Source organism: Colletotrichum costaricense (assembly GCF_030867565.1).
Source record: "Colletotrichum costaricense strain IMI 309622 chromosome Unknown Scaffold_20.1, whole genome shotgun sequence".
Classification (NCBI taxonomy): domain Eukaryota; kingdom Fungi; phylum Ascomycota; class Sordariomycetes; order Glomerellales; family Glomerellaceae; genus Colletotrichum; species Colletotrichum costaricense.
Window position 1 is genome coordinate 890,692 of NW_026848249.1, and position 15,392 is coordinate 906,083.

Here is a 15,392-nt window from a genome sequence, read left to right on the forward strand (position 1 = left end):
TTACCTTAGTTTAAAATAATTAGGATTATTAGGGGTCCTGGGGTGTGTCGTCGGCACGTCTCGTCTGCACCCCGGTCGGCCGAGGAACATCACTCCCGCGTTGGTCATGGCTAGTGTTTCCAAAGACCCCATGCCGCGATACTTGTTCGAGCGTAGAGCGGCAGATTTGCAGAGCAGCGGTGGCCATTTGCACCATGATTTGGTCGGAAGCTTGGTGATGGATCTATTACATCTGGGTCGGAATGGCGAGATGGAAATGAGAAGAAACAAAATCCCGCCGTTGCAGCCCGGTTCAGCTGGGGAGCCGTGTGTCCTACGGGAGATGATGGAAGATAGTTAGCGTTCATACTTGTAGGCCACGACAGGGCAAGGAAGGGCCGTGAAGGTCATGAGGTCGAGGTAAGGTATTCTGTTTGAACAAGCGCGTTGCTCTCAGTGAGGGTTAGAAATAATCCGCCAGTCAACAGATAGTCAGCCCCTTTCTCATGTTGCCACTGCTCTCCTCGCTTGACACAGCTGTCTTTGTCACAGTCTCACTATAATGCTTTGAGTATATCCGTATTCTCTACGCGATGTACTCGAAGAGCCAACTGGAAGGACCGGTGCTGGAAGTAGAAGTTGTGATGAAGGTACAGGTAGTAATAGAAGTGGCTGAAGTACGGATCAGGAAACAGGAAGTGTTTATCCACCTGGTAATGAAAGTCCAGTGGACACAGTGGTGACATAATGGTAGAGGCATGAAGATGCTCACCGCCCACGATGCAGCCACAGACCCGGGCTGAAGGGCCCCAAGTCGGAGGAGGCGTCTTCCCAGCCAACCGTATCTGCCGTCGTCAGCGTTCCCTCGTCTTTGTATGGTGTCCCTGAGAGAAAGAGAAAAAAAAGGTAAGCTTACAAGATAATAAGCTATTCATACGGATAGGTTCGGATGGTGTGGTGTGGGCGGCTTAGATTGAGATGGAGTGGCTCATGTGCCTGTGCCAGACCAGGACCAGGACCTGGTCGAGTTCAGGTGCCGCTGGCAGATGAGGGTGATGGGTGATGGGGATGACATCCATGGATGTCGAAATGGAGAGAGAGAGAGAGAGACAGAGAGGAGGAGGCGATCGGAACGGGTGGAATGCGCGGGGATCGGGAGGGCGTCGTTAGGTCGTTGGGATGTTTCTTGCTGCATTGTCCACGTTCTGTTTCTTTCCGTTTCCTAATTGCTCTTGGTTCTCCTCTTCTTCTCTTTCTCACTTTTTCTCGTTTCTACTCCAGTTGACTCTTTCCCATTCTCATTGTTTGTGCCCTCTTTCCCCAAACGACGAAAAGGAAAGAGGTATCAGAGTCGACTAATACTAATAAACTATCGCTCTTGCCTGCCCCTCCTCAGCTCACCCACCTCACCTTCCTTAGCTAAAAGGTACCTACCTACCTTGGCCGTGGCTTCCTTCTTTCCTCCTACTCGATTATTCCCTTCCTTCCCGTTCAAAAGCTACGGACGGATACACAAATATTTTGCCTGAGGTGCACCTGCCCTGCTCAACGACTCGTGGAGTGCCTCCTGCCTCCTGCTCTTTCACACCAAGCCTCAGAACTTAAGCCTTGCGCCTTCCTTCCTTTGTTCTTTCCTTCAACGGGACCTCCTTCCTCTTCCGCCTCACAGCTCCTCCCCCTCTTCGACGAGTGGACCATTGGCCTTACTTGCCTCACGGGACTTTCCACTGCCTCGCACCCGTCCCTCGTTTTTCTTTCTCTTTCGCCAACACACTCTCGAGCTGAACGAACTCTCAAGCAGCATCTCTCGTCTCTCGCTCCAACTTCTCGTCCGTTCTCGCATCCATCTGCCTTCATCTCGACTCACCATCTCATCCGACTTCGCATCTCATATTCAGAGATCACCCGCATTCTCTAAGCATCCGAACACGACTAGGAACAGTGTCACCATCACCTCCCTATTCAGCCAAAACTACACTACCTTCTGTTTTCTGTCGTCATCTCTCGCTTCGCAGAGACACGGGCATCCTTATCAAGGCATCAAAGCGACCCAGAAGTTGGGTCAACCCGGGTCCGTGTTGCAGGCACACCGAGCCCGTGTCACACGGCAATACCAGCTAGCGACTGTACGAGCTGTCAAACATCATCACTGATCTAGACACTGTCCCCGGATCGTTTTTGGGTTATCGCGATCGCACGGATTGAAATACCGAGCATCGACTTATTAACTCGTCAAACCGCTCTCTTGTGAGAGAGACGACGTTGTTCCGTACCTCTGACACGGACGTGGACTGAGCAAGAAAAGGAAACAAAAAAGGCCAGACCCAGGCCAAGAGAGAAGGTGAGCTTGCATTTCCTTTTCTGGCCCACTCTTCAGACAGCTACTTGGCTCGGTTGTCGCGCGTTCGTCCAGTCGTCGGCATCATCCAGCCTTTTGGTCGAGTGCCCGCCCAATCCTGTCCAAAGTCTCCAAACCCAAGCAGCCAAACCCCTTCATCCTCGCAAGTCGTGGATGGTGCGTGGACCCCAGATCCACCACTCTACCACCCAAAAATTCCTAGCCACCTAGCCAAACTACTCGCTTCCCGGCAGACCAGCAATCTCCCCCTGAATTGGATGATTTGGACCCAATCCATTATCCGATAATCAATTCGTCCCCCCCAAACCAATTCATCCCCTCAAAGCCCAAGGGATGCTTTTTTCGAGCTGACGTCGGATCAAAGCAGGAGAAAAGGACACCGCGCTGCACTACAAGCCAAACCAGACGCGCATTGCCGACTATAATCGAGGATCTTTGATATTACAACTCACCCCTATTTTCTTCTTTTGAACCCACGCACCCACCCGCCTACGACTCCGGATCCCGACCACCCATCTGCCTTCGGACGTACTGCAGATTGCTTGCCCGCACGCTGCCACACACACCGCGCGCACCGCACCGCACAGTGACCTGCCGAGGAACTGTCGGGTGGCTCCTCCAAAAACCCGTTCCCCCCGTTATTGTTTGTCCCTGCAGAGAGGCATGACGCTAGGAACGGCCATTTGACAGCCAACGAAAATCAAGCTTGCTAGCAACGCTCGCTGCTCTCCTCAATCGGTCGGACAGCTCCCCTTTTTCTGGCGGAAGAAAAGGCCGATCCCTTGACTTTCAATACGACGCGCCCGTCCATCATCATTATCCATACTCCCATCTGGTCATCCCTCCCGTCGCGGGTACCACACCATCCCACACGGTATACCTCACAAATTACAGCCAAAATGTCAAAGGCACAATCAGCACAGCCAGGTAAGCCAAGAATCAAACACTCTGATATGGATGTAGGGGATGGATATGCGCCGGCATGTCCTATCCTGCCCAACCTTCATCCCTCTTCCCACCCACCCCTTTCAATGCCTGCCACCATCTTCCCAGATTTCTCCCCCTTTGACTTTTGCCCTGTCCAACGGGAAGAGAGCCGCCCTTTCTCACGGATTGCACTGCCGCCCAAGCAAACGCAAGCACCGCGCCCGCTCCACCCAGTTGTTGAACCTGCTGTGTCATGTATACCGCCCTCATGTTTCATATCCCTCCCCCCCTCGCCGTCACTCGCATGCACGGAGCCGTCGCTGTCTTTCTCTGTCTCTCTCCTTCCTCTTATCGAGTGCTAACTTTACTTCCTTGGAATAGGCCATCAACCTAGCAAATCTGCTGGCGCTGGCTTGACGCTTAATCTCTCATCCAACAACCCCTTTCGCAACCGCGCTGCCTCCCCACTACTCTCCGGCACTACGAATACCACCTCTCCCGCTTCGCCTTTTGACGACCCTCCCCGACCTGTCTCGCGCAACCCATTCCTCGATCCATCATACTCGAGTAGTCAACCGAACTTGATCGGAGCAGGCACCATGTCGACATCACTGGACAACAAGGCATCGCCTACCGCTGAGGAGCTGTTTGTACGTTGCCCCCGATGAATCAATTGATGGAACCCGGACCGATCCCTCGGTCGCCAATTGAATTCTTGCCGCGCGTCCATTGAGAGTTCGCAGGTTACTGACTTTCCGCCCGACAGGATGGTCTCACCATTAACGATCAGAAGCAACCTCGACCCCCGACGAATCGCCCTCCTGGAGTGCCAGGACGCGAGAATGTGCCGCCTGGAGCCCGTCGCGGTCCTCCGCCACCCGGCCACCGTCCATCGAGATCTCAGGAGGAGGCGATGAGACAGCGACGCCTTCAGGGCAGTGGTGGTCCTCCCCGACCTGGTGGAGCTCCTGGATCGCCCCAACGCCGACCTCAGGAACGCCGACCGCGCAGGAACTCTGAGTCGTCCGTACTGATTGATATCGAGAAGTCCCCGACCGACGAAGAGAGAAAGGCGAAGGAAGCCAGACGTCGGGAAAGAGAACGCCGCGCCCGGGAAGGAAAGGATAAGGACCCCAAGAAGCCCAGTCGCAGAATCGATATCATCGACCAATTGGATGCCACCAGCATCTATGGCACCGGATGTGAGTAAAGCATTTTTTTCAGTGGAAATTTCCAGGCTAATGGCATGTAGTGTTCCATCACGACGGTCCTTTCGATGCAGCCAACCCCCACCGTAACCGCAAGGGCAGCCGACGTGCACCGATGCAAGCCTTTGCCAAGGACTCCCTCAACATGTCCCTTGGCGGCTCCGGTCCCCTCAACAAGCGTCCGGATCATGCTGTGTTCATGGGCCACAACGACGGCGAGGCATCGGCAGACTTTGCAACTGCTGCCAGACTTGAGCGCAAGGATGATCCCGCTGTCTTTGACCCCCGAGCTCGCGGTTCGATCGTTTACGGAGAGGAATCCATGGGACTCGGTGCCTCGACCTTCCTGGAGGGTACTCCTGCTGCCCGAGCTGCCATCCAGAAGACTCAGGCTGAGCAAGCCCAGCAGTCAACCTCCGAGGGCCTTGGCCGCAGCAAGTCCATCGCCCAGCGCATTCGTGGAATGAAGAGGGAGCCCCGCGAATATGGTCCTTCTGGTCGAATCACTAATCCTGAGGGGGCATACACCTCCCGCCGATCGCCCGATACCAATGGACCCGCCAGCAGCATTTCGTACACTGGCGAGCGTAACCCCTTCTTTTCTGAGTATGGAAAGGAGCCCGAGACAATCTCGGTCAAGCGAGCCGACAACGGTACCCGTTCGCCTGGTGTACCTCCCCCAGTGCCCCGTCGAGGCTCTGCTAATGGCCTCGAGCGTCGTGCCACAGCTGACATGATGTCACCGACCGAGGACGGACCCAGCAAGCCTTCTGGAGGCTTCATGGCCAGAGTCAAGAGTCTGAAGGGTGGACGCAGACGCCAGGCTTCCGATGCCATGGCACCGCCTCCTGCACCTGGCACTGCCGCCTAGTGGTTTCGCAGAACTTAGGAAGCAGGATACGAGAGCACCGAGCCAACACAAAGGGCACAACAAGACGAATGCGAAGGCATACGGCAAAGAAAGTCCTTGCCATTCATCAATCGCCTCACTATGAGGCGATTAGTTTCAAGAAAGAGAAAGGGTGCAGTCGATGCACCCCAAGAACGAACGACGTGAAGTTGTTTGAACCAATCTGGTTACAATGCAAACACATTGGGCTACGGATCCGATAATATCGAATTCTGGATCATTTGTGGAGGGAGTCAATACGGTTGGGATCTCGAATTGGGTTGGGTGGCTCTTGGAGAAGCCATCAGGACGAGAACTACGATTGTCAGGGCGGAGCGGTCGCGCATATGCGTCTGGATTTTCACACCACCCGACAAGTGATACCTTTCTCGTGAATAATCATATTTCTTTGGGAGGAAACGAGCCTCCTTTTCTGCCTCTTTTGCTACAAATATTCCAGGGCCGGCAGAGGCACTTTACACAAAGGGAAGGCATAGAGCAGGCAATCCAACAGTCCGTCGGCAGATTGTTATGAATTAGCTTTATTGAAAATAGAGAACATTGAGCCTCACATGACGTTTCTCAGCGCTAATTTGCAGTGCATTCAACAGTGATAAGGTAGCGACAATGATGGGATACTCAACATGTGCAAGGTATTTTTGGAACAAGGGATCGGCTTATTGACAAGAAAAGCACAAAATGCATGAATACCTAGGCTGCCGTGTCCCCCTAGCAAGGGTTTTAGTATGGCGAAGTCCGGATGAGATGCGTTGAGTAAGGTGGAAGGCAAGGAGTGAGAAAGGGCTGCATAAGTGACAATCATGCAAGACACAGGGGTGATGTCATTGAGCCTTGAGGTGGCTGATAAGGCCCTGTCCCAACCCAAAGTGCCAGTCTGGCTGGCCCTGGAAAGCGCCGAGACTTGAATCGAGATTTCCAGCGGAGAATTTACAACAGCTCCTCCCTTCCCCTGGAACTCTCGTCGGAATTTAATCCGCGCAACTGTTGGCAGCTGCCATCATGTGACTTGACGATACCTTCTTGCCGGCTTCCATCATTCCATCTCAGAGTAGAGACGCAGCAGAGTCGACGAAAGAATAAGTCGAAATGGCACGGAAATGATACCCTTTTATTTTGTTACTTGTCTTGTTCCAGAACGGCTAGGGCCACGGTGAGCCCCGGAAGAAGAAGAAGGCATACAAATATGGCAGGCGCCAATGACGACGGCGGCGATGAAATGATATTCCCCGCTTCGCAGGCGAGCTCGCATTTCCCCCTTGAGCCAGTCTCCGCAGCCGTCCTCTGCAGTCGGGAGACGAAGCGCAGAGATGCAGCGGTGGCGAGGGGTCGAGTGCAGGTCGGGAGCCAGGAGGTCGATGAGGAGGTCCTCTGTGGCGGGTTCGAGAGGGGGAGTGTTGTTGGGCTTAGTTCTGAGAGTGAGCAGATGGGGATCTTGGTGAGTCTTATCCTGCATTGAGGGAGTCAAAGGGGAAATGAACTGACTTTGTATGATTAGATTTCGATGCAGGCCCTGGCCAAGACACTCTGCGGAAAGGAGCTCGAGAATGATGAGAGGGGCAAGGAGGCGAGGGTGATGGTTGTCACGACGCAGCCTCCTGCGGCCATCCTCCCGCCGCTGAGGGACGCCATTCGAACGGAGCTCGTGGTCCGCGGCGCCGCTGAGGCGGATGTGGCGACGAGGTTGAGGCGGTGTTTGGGGAGGGTCTCTGTCTCGAGGGTGTTTGATTTCGAGGGCTTGTGGGAGGCTCTTGGCGACTTAGACATTCTGCCTGAGAGTCCTGAGCCACGCGTGGTCTCCTCCCCGGGGGTTCGCGCACCATCTAGGGAGCGGTCGAAGGATGATGATAAGCATGATACGGGAGACGATAAGAGGAATGAAGGGGTTGCGGAAGGCTCGGCCGGTGCGGAAGCGCCTGCTGAGGATGCGGCGAATTCGTCGAGGGGACAAGAGCATGCTGCGCCTGAGCCAGAAGTATCTCAACAGCCCGAGAGGATTGTGTTGCCGGAACTCAAGCCACGGCCTCAGCCGATTAAATCTACGAGAACAGAGATCGCGGATAGTGACGAGGATGACGATGAGGACGCTATCTCGCTGCCATCTTCGTCGTCTTCTTCGCTGTCACCGCCGCCTTCAACAATTCGGTCCCCGACGCCGTTTATGGCTGCAGATTCTCCCAAGAGAGGAGCGGATGAAGAGGAAGTTACTGAAGGCGCAGAGGGGGACGACCTGAATGATAATGTTGAAGGAACGCCAGAACAAGTCACAGAAGAGCTTCACGAGGAGGAGACTGAGAGTAGACCACCGCCGCCAGAGAAGGAGATTCCCGAGGCCACCCCAGCCGTAGCAGCACCCGAGAGCAGATCCCCAGAAGACGACGTTTCGAAAGGTCCAACCTTGCCGGATATCATCCTCATCACCCACTTCCACAGCCTCATGACGGCCCTCTTCACCCGCCGCGACCGTCAGTCCGCGCATGACTCGCTCCAACGCCTCTCCTCCCACCTGCGGTATCTATCCAGAAACCTGGAGACTAGCCCCTTGATCATGCTCCTCAACAGCACGAGCTCTTCAAAAGAGTCGACGATGTCCAAGCCCGTGAATGCCCAGGGAGGTCAGCCGCCGCCACCACCGAATGGAGGAGAACATGGCACTGGCAGTGGTGGTAAGGCGGTCGACCCGACGCTCCGATCCATCTTTAACCCACCTGCGCTGAATATCACGGGTTACGGCTACGGCGGGAACCAGGCGGCGTCGAGGCGGAATAAACCCACCTTTGGGCTTGTGTTTTCGCAGCTTCTCGATTTGCACCTGCTGTGTACGAAAATACCTAGGGATAAGGAAGATGCTGAGAGGTTGTATACTGCTGCGCCTGGGGGTGGCGGTGGAGGGGAAGATGATGGCACAGGGGGTGTGAGATTTGTGTGGGCTTTGGAGGTCCTTCTTGACGAGATTGGTGTTTGGGAGCACGGGACGGAAGCGGAAGTGGGAGGAAGAAGAAGGGCCTCGAGAAAGAGCAGAGAGCAGCGATGGGGTGTTGTTGATGTCAAGAGCGGGCGGGTTGTCGATGCCTTTGAGGCGGTGGAACGGAAGAAGGCTGGGGAGATTCGGGTTGTTGGCGGGTTCGGGGGCCCGCGTGTGTGAGCTCGCCTGCCTTTGTACAACTTTTTACGGCATCACCATGTCAATACTCTGAGATGAGTCAAAAAAGGACGAGGTAACAAAATGGCCGTGGGACACACTTCCTGGATGCATCGCGGCGGACGGTACATCATGCCCTTGGACCCGGTATTCTCGGACTCGGGCGACGACACCTTGTTGTCCTACACAACCGCCAAGACACGACTTGTCTACATTCTCAACCAGTCAAAGCCAACAATGGATCTGAATATCACATGTACCGGGAAGAAGTGGAACAGCATGCAGAGCCGCGACGGTGCGGTGTAAGTCAAACTGCAAATGCGGACCCTGATGGTCCGCCTCGATGCTGCTGCCCGCCCGGGACCGGGGGAGGGGGAGGGGGGGACGGGAACCTCTATGTCTCCATCCGATGACAGGAAACCTACATCAGCGGAGCGCCCACTCCGTCCGGTTCGTGAATGTCTCAGACCCATTCTTTGTGTTGGAGAATTACACAATAATTACCTTTTACCTATATAGGGCTATGATCGGGAGCGAGTACTTCTCCATGGGGCGTCGAATACAAATCCGTTTCAACCCTTCTACTTCTCTCCGTCGAAATCTCTCTGAAAAGCTGACACGTCACGTTCGCTCATCGTCAGTGGATTCTTCGCCGTCGTCGCCGTCTGCGGCTGCTTTGATATCGGATACCCAAGATATTGAGGATATGAAGGCGAGTTGTGTCTTGCCATACGCGGCTGTGGCTGCTTCTGTCTCGGCTTTTGCTTTACCCGAGACTAGGCCCGAGCCGTCAATAGTAAGAATCCAGGATGGGAGCTCGAGGGAGTCGAGTTGGGAGACAACGCGGGCACGGAGTTATGACAAGTCATCGTCACTCGGCGATGTGGTCAATGCCATTGGCGGCATGTTCTACCAAGCTGCTGGAGCCGTGGCCCAGGCCGGTAGACGCGTGATGGGACATCCAACCGACGCCCACGACATCGAAACCGGCCACGCAGCGCCGGTCGTACTACAGCAAATAACAAGTGAAGATCCGAGATCGCGTCAAGAAGAAGCAGACAAAGGGGAGAATCTCTTGACGTTGATCAAAGAGAGCGGCATGCAAACGGAGTACTTCACGACGCTCCTCACCTCATACGACAAGGTCCACGACATGCTTCTCAGCAACAACGACGAGCAAACGCTGGAACAAGAGCAGTTCACGATCTTCGTCCCCACGGACTCGGCCTTTCGGAAGCTCGAGGGCGTTTTCGAACTCAGCCGAGCGGAGCTACTCGGCGAGATCCTCGAGTACCACGTTCTTCCGGGGCGGTATACTTACCAAGACCTTCGCGGTCTGCGGACGGCGGAAACGGTTCTCGAAAAAGGTGGGGGCGGGGAGCTTCGACGGCAGAGACTGAGGACCACGGAGGGGCCATCGGGTGTTGAGATCAATTTTTACGCCCGGGTTCTCGCTTCCGAATCGAGGGAGAGCGGGGATGGTGCTGTTGTCGTCCACTTTATAGACGAGGTTCTGATTCCGCCGCCGCGGTGGGATATACTCGTCGGTGCTGCGGTACCGGAGGATACGCTGGGGGTTTTTGCGAAGGCGATGAAGCGGAGCGGAGCGAGCGAGGAAGTCTTGCGGCGCCTGCGTGGTGGCTCTGGGATCACGGTGTTTGCGCCGTCGAATGAGGCGTGGGACACGTTGGGCGAGGAAGCGATGGGTTTCCTCTTTTCTTCGCGGGAGGGGGCCAAGTTTCTCGAGGCTTTGGTGAGGTATCATTTTGTTGCGGAGGTGATTTATACGGACTTTTTCAAAGGCGTGGAGATGGATGAGGAGGAGATGGAGAAGAAGACCGACGGGGGGAGGGGCCTCGGGGAGGACGCCGACGGGGCGGGGCGGGTGCGACGGGATGTTCAGACTCTGCTTGACGGGGCGAGGGTCACGATCGAGGCGGTGGTTTCTCGCAGCGCGGGACGCACGGGTGACGCTGGACGGCCGGTGGGCGTGGTGAAGGGGGGTGTTGGTGTGAATGGGGCGGCGGTATCAGCGAGAGATGTGCCGGTCAGGGATGGCGTTGTGCATATCGTGGATGAGGTGCTCTTGCCACCGCCAGCGCCGCCGTTATTGTCGTCGACTTCGTCTTCGAGGAGGATTGGTGTGGAGGAACTCAAGAGGCGGCTGGCCCGGTTTGTTGAATTAGGAGAGGAGGGCGATTGGAGCGAAGAGTTATAGGATATCCTTGGTAGTATCGTGTCCGTAGATTTAAGAGTGGAACGTATGAATTATTGTCTTGCACTCCGTACCCAGATGAGTTGAGACATGGACTCTTGTGTGTTTCCTCCACCGTCGAATCAAGCATCCTCAGGAGGGTTATTTCCGAAAGAAAAGTCGTCTTGGCAATCTTAAAGAAACAAGACAGCGGGCACGTGGGAGTTGGGACGATGGGGTGACGCCTTAGTCTAGACTATAGTCATGAACCTTGAGAGGAACGAAATGAACTCTCGCGACTAAGCACGGTCTTTCACTTTCGCTACTACTTCGTAGTCTGTGACTTTGTACTACGAAAGCTCATTTCCATGCTATCCGTGACCCGTATACGCCGTATCCGTACAGCCGTGCCAGAGACTAGGGCCTTGAGTCGTGTCTCTTGCTAGACAGCCCACCATAGGTTCTACTGGCGATTGTTCCCCAATCATAACGTTTGATAGTGTGTCCATGTGTCATAATTCAGGTTATCAATATCGTTTCTGCTCCACGCGTAGTTATTTCCCGAGTCGGCTTGCGAGCATCATCATCCCCGACTCGGGGAAATCATCAACACCGGCACTGCCGCTGCTACACCCTACATAGCCCAATCACTTTTTTTTTTCTGTTGGAGCGCAACACCTTGTAGGCACAGTTGCGCTTATAAGAAGGGGGGGGGGGGGAGAAAGTCCTTCATAAACACTCTTGGCAACTCCATTCTCCTAGGTGAACCCTCCCTTCTATTATTTTCAAGACCCGGTATACGAATACTCCGTACTCGCCCAACATGAAGCTCGCACCCGTTCTATCCATCCTCGTGGCCGGCCTCTCGTTCGCCAGCGCACAGGTTTGCCCCGACAAGAACCTGATGGAGTGCTACGAGTACTGCGACTTCAACAACAAGCCCAACGATGCGTTTGTGGCGTGCACACATGCTCGTTGCTCGTACTGCCGCCCTTAGACTGAGGAGATTGAAACCCGGACACAGATGGGTGGGAGAAGCTGTGAGTAGGGGGGCTAAAGGGCCGAGGTGTTTGATCACGACTGACTCGGTGATAGGGCCTCGTTGGTCGGTATACAGGCACTCAATACATGACGATTCCAGCATAGAAGATATCCAGGATAGGCGGGTGGTGGATGGTGGCGATGGCGCCGAGTATCAAGATAGAAATGCAGTATGAAGTGGAATAGATTTGTGATCGCAACATACCCTTGAACATTCTTTCCAACTCCATCCATAAGCTGTCTGCTGAGACGCAAGTCTGCCAAGGCGGTCTCGGAGCGATGAATGCGTGACGTTAGTCTCTCGAGAAGGCTACGTTTGTTTGCTCTCTTGATGGAATGACCTAGATGTGGCTTGCCTCCCTGGCTAATAGCACGGGGGAAATCCCTAGCCACTCCCGAGCCCCGGCCGCACGGCCCCACAGCGGAATGGCCACCCGGCAAAATGCTTTCCGAAAAAGTCCCCACCTCGCACCCGTCTCACCCCCATTGTCCTTCAGCTTCCGCCGCCTCCGGCACATCGGCTAGGTAGCTAGTGCGGCTTGGAGCCCTTCGCCGCTCCGTTCGCTGAGGATTCCAGCCGTTCGCTGCTGCCGTGCAGTTGCAACAACGTGATGTAAGGCAGGTACCTAGGTACTTTAGTGTACCGGCTGTCGAGCCCGTCGATGCAATTGCAACGGTAATGCCTCCACCCTCCAATGAGTCGGTCTCGTTGGGGACGTCCGATCAATCAACGATGCGAGAAACGCCTTATATATGCCCCCCCAAAGATATGTCACCTCGGTTTCTTCAAAGGACAGCGACGCGGAGCACCACGCTGCTCACAGACTCGAGATTTCAGCTTGGGAGTGTAAGTTGTGGCCCCCCCCCAAGTTTGAGGACCAGAACGGGCTCCAAGTTTCACGTAAGATAGATTGAGCGTGGTCTTGGCGAAATTCGCTGCGCCCTACGGATACGCCTTAGCTTGTGTCGTTACATACGCTACCGGATTGTTCTTTTGCATGCTAGACTTGGTTGCGCATCCGGTATCGCTGGGCAGCTGAAGCATAACGTGAACGATCGGATCACCGGTTGGCGCCGCGCGTTGGCCGTAAAACGTCCTAAGAGCATCGCCGCTACGGAGTCATCCGGCTCCGAGAGATTTTCCGTTACCAACACGGGGTACGGTCGGGTTCGGATAACGGGCACGGACGGGACAGGAGGTGAGAATACTGGGTTGATGACTTTGGTGCTCCCAGCAATACGGAGTAGTCCGCTTCACGGGCTCGAGATTTCTGGGACACTGAGTCGTGCGTATCTCGTCGCTCTGCCTTACTCTACTAACCTCCCGCACCGGATAGAGATTAGAATCTCTACTTTTCTCGGATTCCATCCACATGTATTCTAATCTCGTCTCGACTCAGGCACTTGGTTGCGGATCGTCGGATACGCCGTAGAGGTCGCTCCACTGGATGAACTACCGCAAGATCAAACGACTCCTTGGATTATTTTCCGTCAGTTGTCTCCACGCTTGAATGGTCTAAGCCTCTGAGATTGGTAGGGCTAGAGCCAGACCGCGACCGCTGGGTGACATTGTGGAACTGCGACTGATGAATGAGGCGATTTGTGCGAGTCCGTGAGCTTGATCAGAGTATGAAATTAGACATAGAGTTTGACTTCAAACTGAGGTAATCTAAGTAGATCATTGTAGGTGAACTAGTGTATCCGTACTCGAGAAACACAGGCATGTTGTCGTTCCACCTGTGAAGTTGAAGAAGGAATGTGTTCTGTATAAAGGGCTTTCAAGTCTCTCGTCTGGACAGTTGAATAGAGCTCGAAATCGTCATCGCCTTTGTCTCTCACTCCACAGCCTCTACATTCGTTTCTCACAGCATAACCATCCACTCTCTTTCAAGATGCACTTCACCAAGTTTGTTCTGGCAGTTGTCCTGCCCTACATGTAAGCACCACCGCCTCCACCTCCCCCGGCCTATGAGCGTCCTGAGCATCTTACTGACCACAACGCAAACAACAGGGCCGCCGCCAACACCCACGTCGGCTGTAAGTGCAACACGGGCGACGACACCTGCCTCCAGGCCGCCTGCAACGGATACTCCGGCGCCGGCGTCTTCTTCAACAAGCCCAAGGGCCACGAGGATACCGTCTTTTCGCAAGTCAAGGACGGCGTACGTTAATCCCCCTTTGCCTCTCATACACAGGCATCTTGCACATTTTGCAATCGTTAATTATCGGTGACTAACCCGCGTGGACATGCAGAAATGCTACGCCGTGTACAACAACGGCAACGAGTTCCTGACGTTTGAGGGACTCGGCGGCAAGGAGTGGAGGGCCAAGTGCGAGGAGCACTGCAAGGGTGGCTCTACCTGCTGAGTCAAGGCCGGATAGAAAGATTTGCGATCCGCTTCCTTTCGCGTTGAATTTGTTGTAGCAGCTTATATACCAAAGTGATGATTTTATAAACGATTATCTTTTTATTCCTGCGAAATTTTGATGATATTGTAGATGTAAGGTTTCATGTCTTTAAGCTTACTTACCTTGCTAAAGGTTGAGGTGGATGGCACGGGCTGAGATGGGAAGTTAAAATGACGATGCAGATATTAAGAATAAAACTTAATTACGAAAACGAGAACGATGATGAGTCGTGTTTTACAGTACAATTGATAGGCCCAGGGCCGCAACGTTTTCGGAAGAAGAAAGCAAAAAGGAAGAAAGAGAACAACGAAAAGCTGATATGATACTGTCGCACTATTCACCACGCTTTGCAGCCACAGCGAGTCCCGCATGCTATCGTGATGCTTATCCATGTGGTTTGCGATAGTCTAAACGGGCTCGATGGACGACGACGGACATGGCGCGGCGATCTTGGTCTGCTCTGGCGCGAGGTTCGTCACAACACCCCTGTTCACCAAACAGGTCCACACGGAAGGGTGGCCGAGTTGGTTATGGCGCCAGGTTAAGGTCAGCTTAACATCTGTTTCCTGGTGGGGCAACCCGCGCGAGTTCGAGTCTCGTCCCTTTCATTTTTGGAGTTTGTGACGAGGTATTCGTGTTGTGTTGACCTTTTGCCGTCCACTGTCTTTGTTACCGGGCGTCTGGGAAGCGTTGGGGGGGGGGGGGGGGATGCAGGCAAGGCAGGGGGATTGGATCTTTCGAGTGCTCGCATACGAGTCCCGAAGAATCTTGAACCAACAAGTGGTTCAAGTGGAGAAGATGATAGTGTGGCTGCGTGTGAAAGTGAAGACCAAAGACGTAAGACGGTTTGCTAGTAGACCGCTAGACCTGCCGCCTCGAGTTTGACAGCTCGTCCGGCGGTGAAGATTGAGTCTCGGGCGCCTCCTGCAGCTAACACTTGGGACACCCGCCTCATTGTCTCTCACCGAGTCTGGGGATATGGCATGCTAAGATTACTACGATCACTCATGGACTTGAAGATTCTTTGAAGATGCTTGATTTCTGGCTCGAGACGTGAAGCATGTTTCATGATTCGGTGAGAACCGCAGCCTCAAGGACTCAAGACTCAAGACCCAAGAGAAGACCTCTCGGTCGAGAGATGTTAGGTAAGCAAATGGCCGGGCTCCCCTGCAGCCCAGCCACTCACAAAATGAGCCCCTGTCATGAGGTGGCGTTGCCTCGTCGGC

The 15,392-nt window shown here is 54.3% G+C and overlaps 5 protein-coding genes across 5 annotated transcripts; 4 read left to right on the forward strand and 1 right to left on the reverse strand.

Annotated features, from left to right (window-relative positions):
* Window positions 1-862, reverse strand: CCOS01_14472 (uncharacterized protein; the record flags this gene model as incomplete). Its single annotated transcript, XM_060462615.1, has 2 exons — window positions 1-313; window positions 690-862. Coding segments are annotated over 2 exons (486 nt in total), but the record flags the coding sequence as incomplete, so codon positions are not given.
* Window positions 863-3,237: 2,375 nt separating this feature from the next.
* On the forward strand, window positions 3,238-5,344 carry CCOS01_14473 (mucin-1; the record flags this gene model as incomplete). Its single annotated transcript, XM_060462616.1, has 4 exons — window positions 3,238-3,265; window positions 3,647-3,915; window positions 4,032-4,467; window positions 4,518-5,344. 4 exons carry the CDS (start codon window positions 3,238-3,240, stop codon window positions 5,342-5,344), a joined length of 1,560 nt encoding a protein of 519 aa, XP_060307101.1.
* A 1,222-nt stretch (window positions 5,345-6,566) lies between these two features.
* Window positions 6,567-10,740, forward strand: CCOS01_14474 (uncharacterized protein; the record flags this gene model as incomplete). Its single annotated transcript, XM_060462617.1, has 4 exons — window positions 6,567-6,818; window positions 6,879-8,517; window positions 8,593-8,824; window positions 9,042-10,740. The coding sequence occupies 4 exons, from the start codon at window positions 6,567-6,569 to the stop codon at window positions 10,738-10,740; spliced, it is 3,822 nt and encodes a 1,273-aa protein (XP_060307102.1).
* Window positions 10,741-11,539: 799 nt separating this feature from the next.
* CCOS01_14475 (uncharacterized protein) lies at window positions 11,540-11,862 on the forward strand (the record flags this gene model as incomplete). Its single annotated transcript, XM_060462618.1, has 3 exons — window positions 11,540-11,667; window positions 11,741-11,756; window positions 11,812-11,862. The coding sequence occupies 3 exons, from the start codon at window positions 11,540-11,542 to the stop codon at window positions 11,860-11,862; spliced, it is 195 nt and encodes a 64-aa protein (XP_060307103.1).
* A 1,787-nt stretch (window positions 11,863-13,649) lies between these two features.
* Window positions 13,650-14,124, forward strand: CCOS01_14476 (uncharacterized protein; the record flags this gene model as incomplete). Its single annotated transcript, XM_060462619.1, has 3 exons — window positions 13,650-13,693; window positions 13,769-13,919; window positions 14,011-14,124. The coding sequence occupies 3 exons, from the start codon at window positions 13,650-13,652 to the stop codon at window positions 14,122-14,124; spliced, it is 309 nt and encodes a 102-aa protein (XP_060307104.1).
* Between the last annotated feature and the right edge of the window lie 1,268 nt (window positions 14,125-15,392).